The 11449-nt window shown below is 35.9% G+C and overlaps 1 protein-coding gene across 2 annotated transcripts in view; it reads right to left on the bottom strand.

Moving 5' to 3' along the window:
- Positions 1–416: 416 nt before the first annotated feature.
- LOC145678890 (chromobox protein homolog 1-like) overlaps positions 417–11449 on the bottom strand; it is a 33087-nt gene continuing 22054 nt past the window's right edge. For both annotated transcript variants that reach the window (XM_081749471.1, XM_081749470.1), the window contains 2 exons: positions 8077–8174; positions 417–1103 (listed from right to left, as the gene is read on the bottom strand). In XM_081749471.1, the coding sequence (XP_081605597.1) occupies positions 953–1103; positions 8077–8174 (249 nt within the window). In that variant the 3' untranslated portion in view covers positions 417–952. The remainder of the gene's footprint in view (positions 1104–8076; positions 8175–11449) is intronic.

Below are 11449 nucleotides of genomic sequence, written 5' to 3'. Positions count from 1 at the left end.
AGACATTAAGTATATAAATTTAATTGAAACCCCGTGGGAAACACGTCAGAGGTTTCGGCTCATACTACGTGAGGAGTAGTACATCAGTATGCAGTAAGCACACGGTGATAGTATAAAATGGGAGACCCCCTTAATTTCCAAGATCATGCGGTAGACCTAGAAACCTATTTGAAATTAAGTTTAACGTCCCACACTATGCCGGCTAGGCTAAAGGAGACATAAATGAATGAAGCAAGTGGGAGGTAACTCCCACATGCAAACCCATTTAACTTGGGATCCATTACTTCAATCCAAGTTTTGAACTACATTTTTGGACCCCACTGTTTTTCTGGTAAAATTTCAACCACCCTGTTATATTCTACATGTTATTTCTAATATGCTACACGGAATTATGGAAAAGAGGAAAAGAACTATGATACAAAAGAAATTTCTATTGTTTAATGAGAAAAACTGAAAACATACAACTAATTATCATACTTAAAAGTTTACATTGGTCACAGAATTTACTTCTGCATGATTTTATATTCTTTTAAATTTGTATACATTAGTATGTTTTAAACACTGAAGAAAATCGGTTTATAAAAAGTAATGCATAATCCTCAGAAGGGAATGTAAAATTCTCATTAAAAATACCGTTTACAGTATTTTATTTCGAGTTCTTTTTGTTTCTCATCTTTTAACGGCTAAAAGTAATTTCAATGAGGCCCTTTTTCTTAAACATAGTTAAAAAGAGAAATATATACCTATAGATCACTTTTTAGGGCGAAACAATGAGAAATTAAATGAAAAACTGGGATTCACCCCTTTTAACACTACCAATTGTTCTCATACACAAACTTGTTTATATGTAATATATATTTTTAAACATTTTGTGTGCAGTTTGTATCACTCGTCGTCCTCTCTTTATAGGATCACTTAAAAATTCTGCTTTAAAAAGACGAAGGAAGCTATTTCAATCTGTTGCCTCCTTGCCTCCAGACTCATCCTCGTCGTGGCTGGAGGTGTGCCAAGTGAGTCTCTCCTCGTAGAACTGAATCACAATCTGAGGGCAACGTGTATTTGCTTGACGAGCAGGTACAAGGTCAGCCTCATCTGTGCCTTTCCTAGAAACAATACAACACAGCTTAAGATTACGACAATGGTGCTACACTTACATTTAAGCACAAATATGATTCAACATTCCCTGATAATGAAACTGGAAAAGACTTTCCCGTCCTTTAGCACACAGGAACTATTATATATTTATCAGGGACTGAACAGGAAGTTTTAGTAAAAACAAAAATGAACAACTTAATGTCATTTCAACTCTTAACGGGTATGTACCATGTACTGAAAAATGCACATATACTATCTTAAAATGCTCTAGAAAATATACGTTTACTGAAGTGAAAGCTTTCTCATTTCTTAAGGGCTTATCTGTCAAAATATGAAATTCCAAATGACAAAAATTGAAGGTGATGATGGTTTAGCTTTGAAACAGTCATGTGTTGAAGGGATGGAAAATTTTATATATTTTAAATCACTAGTATCAGCTTTTGACCTTTACAGTTCATGCACAAATATTGAGAACTTCTACACGTTTCCCTTTCCCGTCTATTATGAAATTCACATTCTGCACTTGGTTTTGCTTCAGGAGTTCTGTATCTGAAAAACTGACTTTTTAATGTTTTACGTGGTGGTTCCCGGGTTCGATTCTCTAGTATCTTTTCAAAGGAGATATCTTTCCCTATCTGTCAGTGAAATCTGGTGCACTAAGCTATACCCATAGTAAACTGTGCTGCAGCATTCATGACGTAATTTGACTCGCGTAGTACAATGACGTAATGCATTAATGCGTGCCATCGTGTACTAGACCTACCATTTCGGTTGGTTGTTCGATATGGATTGGATTGCAGAGGAACGTGCCTTTTGTCATTGAAAATTATTTCATGAATAATGATTCTGTAAGTGCTGCCCAGTGTCTATTTAGTCTACATTTCAACATACGGCGCCATGCGAAAGTTCCAGGTGGATGGACCATTGTAAGGTGGATACGTTCACTTAGATTAACCGCTTCTGCTTGCAATCGCAAACCAAGAAGCAAATTAACTATGTGGACACCTGAAGCCATTGACAACATTCGTGCTAAAATATTGCATAGTCCAAAAAGATCTGCTAGTCTATGTCCGATCGCTCATTCAGGAGAATTATTGCACGAAGATCTCCACTTTTATCCTTATAAGTTGCAAATTGTTCATGAAATTAAATGTAGCAATTGCGTTTTACGAGAGCAATTCTGCATGACCATGTGTGACCGTGAAAATCCAGAAATGTTGCACACCATAATTTCGAGTTATGCAGTTCTGTGAATAAACAGAATTACGTTATTGGAGTGATGTAAGCCCGCACGAACTGCACATCAAACCCTTGCACGCTCTAGCGTCAGTGTAGTGTGGTGTGGTGTTGTGTTGTGTTGCTTCCTTCGGGATTATTAGACATTTTTTTTCTCGTTATGGTCAAAATTTCCTGGCGGTCACGATCATTCGACCTAACATGTGCTGATTTCTTTGATTTCTTCCTTTGCGGGTACCTAAAGCAAGATTTATTCCAAACACGCTGCGCAACCATTCCTGAGTTGAAAGACCACATCAGAACTGTCGTCCGCGATATTACGATAGGTATGAACAACTACAATACCGCTTAGATGAATACTGTGCAGCGGGGACAGCCATATTCACACGTTAATTAATCTAATCTTGACAGAGTAACAAATAAAAAGCAGTTACTTGGATATCAGTATTATTACGATATGAATGCTAGCACATCCTGCATTTTTAAAGTTACACTATGTTGATGTACTATTAACTGGGTCCAGTCGGTGCAAAATTTTCTAGAAGAGTTTTTGAAATGAAATTTCTCGAATTCTCCTCAACGCATACATTTAAAGTGTTTCACTTAGGGGACGAAGGAAAAATCCTGTTGCTTGTATGAATAGTGCTGAAACAGTAGTTACATTAACAGATTTAAAAATTAAAAACTACACGTTAAAAAGAGTTAAGTGACTACTACTTTACAACATTAATTATACTATTAAGGATCATTTCATTAATTCACTGGTTGAAATCTAGAGCAATGGGGAGGAGCAAACTGCTAATAACTATGGATAAAACAGGTTATGAATGACCATTGGCCTGATATTTTGTAAGGGAATGCCATGACCCTTTCTAGTCACGCCTATGGTAACGACCACTTTTAACTAAAATTCAGACTACATGTCTAACATTTTGTCTTATGGGAAGGAGAGGGAGCGTGAATCAAACAAGGTCTACAAAAGGGACCGCCACATAAACAAGCTTGAGAGTGAGTGGGCTAGTGGATGATGCAATTAGAATGAACAGTTATTTGAAATTCTGTACACATCTCGGCTGTGACAAGTCCAGGAAATAAAAGCTGCAGGCGGTAGTTCTTGCAGATATATGATCAGAATTATGCATTAAGACAAACTTTACATGGCACAAACGAGAAAAATCTACAGTGCTTTATGAGAAGTTAACGGTGAGGATACTGACCCATAATAGTTCCTCGTTGGGGTAGTACTTTTTGAAGTGGTCAATGTGAGTGCAGATAAACAAAATCCTCAAGATTAAAACTACGAATCATAATAGTTCTATGTGGAAGAAGATGAAGTGATGGTTTATCATGACTTGCAAAAATTGCTCAAAACCAAGGGTGTAAAATGAACCGGTTCTTTTTCCATTCCTGCTCAAAACAATCTCCGTTGCCGGAGGCTGCGCAACTCCTTCACGATACTCGCCCGCACTTTGCAAATGGAAGTAGAAACCTAGGTGAATACGGTTGGGAAGTATTACTTCATGCTCCATTCAATCCGAACATTATTCACTTCACCCTAATCCCGGTGTTAAAACAAATTATGCGTGGACGTAGCATTCCATCTCTAGAAGGACCTCCTGCTGCGGATATCGAAGTCATTCGACAGCTGAACAAAAATGGCATACACTTTCCGGACGTTGGGATTCCCATCACTGAGAAGCACGTAGATTACATTAATGGCTTGTGAAGAGATACTATGAAAGATAAGCACGTAAGCAAACAAATAGTGTGCAATGTTCATGGAATAACCTTCGTGCCCTTTTTGGAAGGATCTAATTAAATGTTTCGTAAAATTTCCTGACAGAATGAACTAAAGCTGAAATAGTATTAATAGCAGCTGTTTATATAAAGTTTACACTATTCCTTATAGGACAACTTTGTGACTTCTCCCATCCTTACAATATTTCACTTTTAAATTGATTTGAAAATAGTTTTCAAACGGGTGGACAAATATAGACACTAGCTTTGGATTAGTTACTACCTTTAATTTGACAGTCTCACCCCACAGCTTGTAAAAGGCTGACTACTAATAAGTTACTCTGCAAAGCAGACATTGTTGCAATACCACAGATTTGGCAGCTAAGTCTCTCCCCGCTCATATTCTTTACACATTACGGGATTAGAGCTTGACTAATTGGTCATTATTGAACATACGTATGAATATCCAACAGACACGCAAATATTCACGCAACTTAATACCAAACAATTAACGCAACTTAAAACGTGTAACGCTTCCCAAGTGCAATACTCCGATATTCATAAAATTTGGCAGGTAGATACTACACATGAAATAAATACGTGTCTTATTTTTCTGCGGAAAAACTGCTTTAGGAGGGCAAAAGCCCCCACACAAAATTTTGAAAGTTGACGCCCGAAAGGCAATAAGAAGTGACCCAAAGTGAATCAAATTTTGCACACATATTGTAGACTTAAAATGAGGGAATACGTGTTTCGTATTTTCCTTTACATATATATATAATATATATATATATAAATGTGGAGCAGACTTCCAAATCTTTGATTACGAAATATCAAGAGTGCTAATAAGTATACGTCCGAAGTGTCTAAATTACATGGAGAATTGCAACGAAACTATGTTAAGAGACAATACACAAAAAATAAGCGAACACGTGTTTTTTAGTTTGTGCGGGGAAACTATGGATACCAAGGCCCCCCTCCGAAAAGAAAATATTACCGGGGAAGCGCAGGAAGGAGTAGACCAAAACGAATGAAATTGTGCGTATATATTGTATTTGTAAAATAAGGCAACACGTGTTTCCAAGTAGCTAGAGAGCTCAATGTTGTCTTTGAAATTGAATTTTTGAGGGTAGACGCAAGACACTCGAAACTGACTTGATTCCTGCTTTTAGGTCGTCTATACATTGGTAAAAGTACACTATTTTCACACTAGCTGTTTCCTACCTATAGTGTATTTTATAGTATTTTGGAGGACTCTTAACCCATACAATGTTTCTCCGCATAAAAACACATGCCAACTTATTTTCTGTTGTGTCGAATTTGAAGCAAATTCGTTGGGGACACTTGGGAAACACGAATTGCCTTATTATACATGTACAATTTCTACACAGTATCACTGGTTTTGAGGCTCATTTATTGCTTTTAATCAAGACAGACAGTTCATGTTAACTTCGAACTTATTAACCAAGCCTCGTTTGTTTGTGTGTGTGTGTGTGTGTGTGTGTGTGTGTGTGTGTGTGTGTGTGTGTGGCTTCAACCGAATCGCCCAGGGTTCACTTATGTCGAAAAAGGAAAATCACTCAGCGTGCGTTCCACAGGAAAGACTCCAATAATTTTACCCATGAATCTGGTCTCAATTACGAGTGAAAATCGGGAATTTCCCGGTTAGTCATATACATATCAAAATCCATCGAAGGAACATTCATTTGCGCACTTGATTGTTTGGACGCAGGACTTGTCCTTGCTTCGAGCCACCCATAAGCATAGTTCGAGTGTGCTGTTTTAAGTTGCTTCGTATCATTGTATGAAGTGCACTCCCCTGCCTAGGTTGAGCATTAGAAGTCGAGATATTTATCCGGAAGTCGAATATTTATATTTGAGTGCAAAAAGAACTTAGTATGTTGGAGCGAATTCCTCAGCATATCGACAGTGTTGTGATCAGAAACATTACGGACAGTGGATTGTTCAGTATTCGCAGATACCTTGGTATTCCTCCATATTTTATTTGGTGTAACAGTGTGCCATCTAAGACGCCCATAAGTAAGATTTAGAGCATCACATGTGAGTGTAAACGCATCGGTGTAGACGAGCATAGATCATCGCTTGCAGAACCTGTTGCCAAACCCTGTAATTATTCAAGCCTCGGTGCTGGACTACCACGACATCTAAGTGGATTGACCGGTCGAAGATCATAAGTACCACTAACATATTAAAGGCCGTATAAATCAAAAACAGAAATTTTGTGCATTTGTGTGATGTCATTTAGCTTGTAATTTAATTTTCAATTATTATTATCTGTGTTATACATTATAAAACAGGGTTTTATTTGCTTGGAAGGTCTTTTTTTTTTTTTTTTAGCTTACTGCTCACGTTCAATTAATCTATATACTTATTTGTATATTTTACGGTACTTATATTCATATCCGCCGTCTCCCAACTTCAGTTGTGATAGGATATAGGCATGGATGAATCTCATTTCGTTGTGGCATAACTGGGAAAACAAAAGTACAGAGAAAGAACAAAAATGAAAGGCATATTTGTGTTCACAGGAAATCACGCCCACAACGAAAAACTATTCCAACAGGATTTCATTCGCTTCGGTCCACTCCCTGCGCTTCTGCGGTAATACTGTATTTACTTTTTTCGGAGGACCTTGTTCCCAACACTTTTTCCGCATGAATTGAAAACATGTCCTATTTTTCGCGTATTGTACTTACACAAAATTTCGTTGCAATTCTAAATATCTTTTAGGCACTTCTGATGTATACTTATTCGCACTTTTGATATTTCATAATTAAGGTTTGAAAAGGTCTGTGCTCCACCAACGTTTGTCAGGAAAATACGAAACACGTATTCCCTCATTTTACGTCTACAATATCTGTGCACAATTTCATTCAGTTCGATCCACTTCTCCATGCCTTTCGTGCGTTAACTTTCAAAATTTTGGGTTGAAGATTATGCCCCCTTAAAGTTTTTTTTTTTTTTTCCCGCAGAAAATAAACATGTATTCGTTTATTTCGTGTATAGTATCTACATGCTGAATTTTATCGAAATCTGAGTGTGCGCTTGGGAATGTTACATGTAAGTAATAAAAACGAAAAGTTTGCGTGGTTTAAATCTCAATTTGTCCATATTAAATTTCTCCTGATTCGGTTATGTTCAGATTTCTATTAAATTTTAAATGTGCCTCCCACCTTTATACCAAGCCAAAGCCCAGTTTTTTTTGTTTTTTTTTTAAATACAGTATACGTTTAACTTCTTACTGTAAAAACTTCGAGTCTAAACTCGTATTTGGAACACAATGAAACCTTAACACCAAACACTTATGAACTACCCCGCATTCTGAACACAACTTATACAATAAACAAACACTAAAAACAGATTTGATTTTAACCAATCTGTTTTTCTTGTACGGCATTAGAAGTTTTGATTTAATGATCTCACAGACTGAAGTTTCAACATCTTTCGTCAATCTTAAGGCTTACCCATTTCTCAAAATACTTTCAGAACACTTTTCCGTATCTTAGTTTTGAATGTCTTGATTCTTTGAGCTGTTCTTTATATCTATGGGGAGCGAAAAGAAATTCCCTGATTTCTGTGAAATATAAATAGCTTATTGACTTCTCGATATATTCTGAATTATTTCCTGCCTCTCCTGACTCAAGTTAGTGTGAAACCGGATTTAAAACCAAATAAAGCAATGGAAGTTTAACTATTAAAATGCGGACTTTTTAAATGCAGAAAATTCCTCAAGCTGCAATGATTTCACTCTTTTGAAGGCTTTATATTAACTTTAAAGTTAGTTAAAATCTATTAACTCTTTTGAAGGCTTTATATTAACTTTAAAGTTAGTTCAAATCTAATGTCATCTTGTATTGGAAAACCATTGAGCTCCACTTTGTCATATTTTAGAAGAAAATGCATTTTCACTCAAGGCTGGTGTTAAACTTCTTTCAAATTGAAAATTGTGGGTTGCTCTTTAGATTACCTTCAATCACAAATACTTACCACTTCATCAGGAACATGAGTTCACCACTAGAATCTGTTGCACCAATAATTTTTTCAGGTTCTAAACCACGATCGAATCCTCGGGGCTTGTTATCCTCCTACAAAAAATAAAAACCAGCAATGAACGGAAGCACATCAATAAAATTGATACATTATTTGTTTACACTTCGATAAATATGTCATTTTAACGAAGACAGTATGTATTTTAAATTACAAACGTTTCACCTTAGAATTACTTCGGAAACAATATTCAACAAAGATAACATTACACTGTTGTTCATGTATCCAACATACAGAAGTAAATTTAATATGTTCCAAGATAGAAGGCCATCTTACGGGGAAAATACAGGTTCCACAACATTTCAAGGCCAATTTTGCAGGTTCTACAGAATAGATATACATGATGAACCACTAAATCATTTTAAACTAAACCACATAAAAGCACAAACTTTGTATGATACAAACAGACAGGGGAAAATAGCTTGACACTCCAATATTACCAGATTAAGTGCTATTCAGTATGGAATTTGCTTTTTATCAGTATTGCAAGCAGGACTGGAAAAAACCTTGGTTTTATTGAAGAAAAAAAAACTTTTTTGTTTAAATAATTTGTTCTGTATATTTATATCACATACGACAGAAATAAGTTTGCTTAGCCTTGGTGTTATACAACAACCGGCTTATGCTGGAAGGGGTAATATAAGCTTAAAGCTGAATCCAAACCGCTTCTCGGCTTACATCCGAGAGAAATTGTCCTCCATTTGGACTCGAAACCGGGACTAATTGACCACAAATGCGATACGTCTGCCGAATCACGAAGGACTCCTGATAAAAATACATTGTACTGATGTTTACAGGTCAACGCGGTGAGCGGATCGTGGCCACAAGTAAAACACCAAAACATTCCTTACCAGCAGGGTTACAAACTACAGAATATTTCAATAATCTGCATCCCAAGTAAAATACCATCCACGCATCTTTGATCGAATATCGTGTGAAATGTACGAGAATTTTGAAATATTACTCAGTATATTATTAATTTAATAATGTTGTGCAATTTTATTTAATACTGTGTTTAGAGGAAATTTGGTAAATTTAGTCGGATAACTGGTAATTGATGAACAATTTGACTTCTTGCCAGTAACAATGATTTATTATCCGTAGTTCGCCGAACAATAGATCTTACTATTAATAGACGAATCTAGGATTTGAACCCGAGATTTCAGCGGTTTTGAAACCAGAATGCTAATTATTTGTTCTACCAAGTACACGCACAGAGATGACAGGGTGTTGTCAGATGTTTCTAGTTCACAGAAATCTACAGGGTGCATGCATTAACCTCACCACCTTAACATTCCTTTTAACCTCTGCTTCACGTCTTATCTACTCCAAATATCCTTTGTTTCCGGAAAAGAACCAGAAAGAAAAACAATCAGTCGGGAGTCAAACCATAGTAAAATCCGCGAGGTTTACAGAAATGATACACTGCAATATAACATTACACTTGCGTTGAACAGTGGCATTTTTTGAACGCTGCTTATTATAAAGAAATTAATTCTAATTTATTATAGCAACATACAGTTAGCGGTTTAGTAAATCCTTGGCGAAAAATGTTCGCGGATCCCTGGGCAAATGTTTGTAATGCCTCCGCTTTGTTTATGAAATAATAAATCTTCCAAAACAATCTCAATGATTGTATTAGTGCTAAACAAATGGAAGATCTGTTTGCTTTCATTATTGCAATGTTAAAGTAAGCTCACTGCATGTCGCCTATGTTAGTGACCTAATATTACAATAGATAAGTGTTTCAAGTCACCATTATGTAATGTTTTATGTAAACAAATCTGAATTCATACTTGTTTGTATTTACATTGAATCGATGGGTCTTCATACAGTCAGTGTCAAATTGTATTTAGGTTCATTGCCTTTGAGGCCTCTAGAAGCATGACGCCCAGGGTCCCCACTCACCACTTGCGACGCACCGACACAACAAATGCATTAAACTATTACATTTTTTTTTTTAATTCACAAATGGTCATGCCGTGTTGCTTAATATTAGAAAAAAAGCACAAGTTTTTATTATTTCTGAAATAATTCTGTTGTTCGTATGCCGATCTTTTAAGAAAGATAAGATACCGAGCACATACATGTATTTTCTATTGATACTGCCTCTCCCTCTTGATCATTTTCTGCTTTTGTCTTGCATGTTTAGTTTACTAATGTTTTAAGCCGTTGGCAACTGTAAAAGTAGCTCTTCTACGATGTAAAAGCGACCTCAGTAAAAAGGATCCAGCGCTTGGTGGCACAGTGTATACTTGTTAATGTAATTGTCAAGAGTCATTTCAGGACAAAAACAGTTGTGCAAGTGAAGCCATTATACAGAATTACATATGGACAATTTCAAAGTACTACAGAGTACAGAACTAATTTAATTCAAGTTAGTTCACTAGGACTTTTATTAGTTCAAGAAACACGAAGACTTAATTTGCATATCAGTAAGAAAATTGAATAAACAGGGTGTCTACTAAAATTCCAAAATTAAATTTCGTGTCCTTTATTTTTTTTATTTATTTTATTTTTTTTAAATAACGTTCAAGACCAAATTTGGGTGCGAATTACGATTAATTTTCATGCATGCGACAGAAGCATGCTTCCCTTACGATTTGGTAGCGTCTAAAGCGGATCATAGACATTTTTGTTGGTGAATTTTGAAGTTTTATAAAGCGAAATTTTTCAGTCTGTTCTTATATTTGTAAGAAAGAAAGAAAGAAAAAAAAAAAGTCAAACTTATATTTTAAAAAGTTGCTTTGTAGCATAATCTGAGTTATGAATGGGGAACTTAAGTCTGAATATAATACGAATACTTACACTTTCACGAACATTTTTCGTTCTTGATTTAAACCTGTTGGTTGCTTTTCAAATGACAATTTGAAATACATAAGAATGTGACAAAGAAAAATCTACAATACCACATTTATGATCACACATTACAAAACCAGTTATCACAAACCTCTAAGTATTGGAGGCTTCAACAGTAGTAGCTCCTAGTGAGCCAAAGTACAGTAATATCAAATATGACTATAATATAACTTTCTATGAACGGTTCATTGTCAAAAAGTGTTTAGATGAGTGTCACACATCAAACCACTAAGACGGATTGCAAAGAGAAAGCTAGTGCAGTTTACCCGCAATGGTATCTCAGTTTCTCCGATGAATACCGCGTAAAATGTGGGGAATTTTTACGATTGTTGCCTTTTTCTATAACACTACAACAGCTTTTGGCAGCTAATTTAGAAGTTCACGCAACTCCACAATTTTAGGAAATACTGTTATGGAGGTCTACAAAATTTTGATGATTGTGGCACTCGAGTAT

This window comes from Thermobia domestica, chromosome 2, assembly GCF_964235325.1.
Source record: "Thermobia domestica chromosome 2, izTheDome1.hap1.1, whole genome shotgun sequence".
Classification (NCBI taxonomy): domain Eukaryota; kingdom Metazoa; phylum Arthropoda; class Insecta; order Zygentoma; family Lepismatidae; genus Thermobia; species Thermobia domestica.
This window is presented reverse-complemented; position numbering and strand designations above follow the sequence as displayed.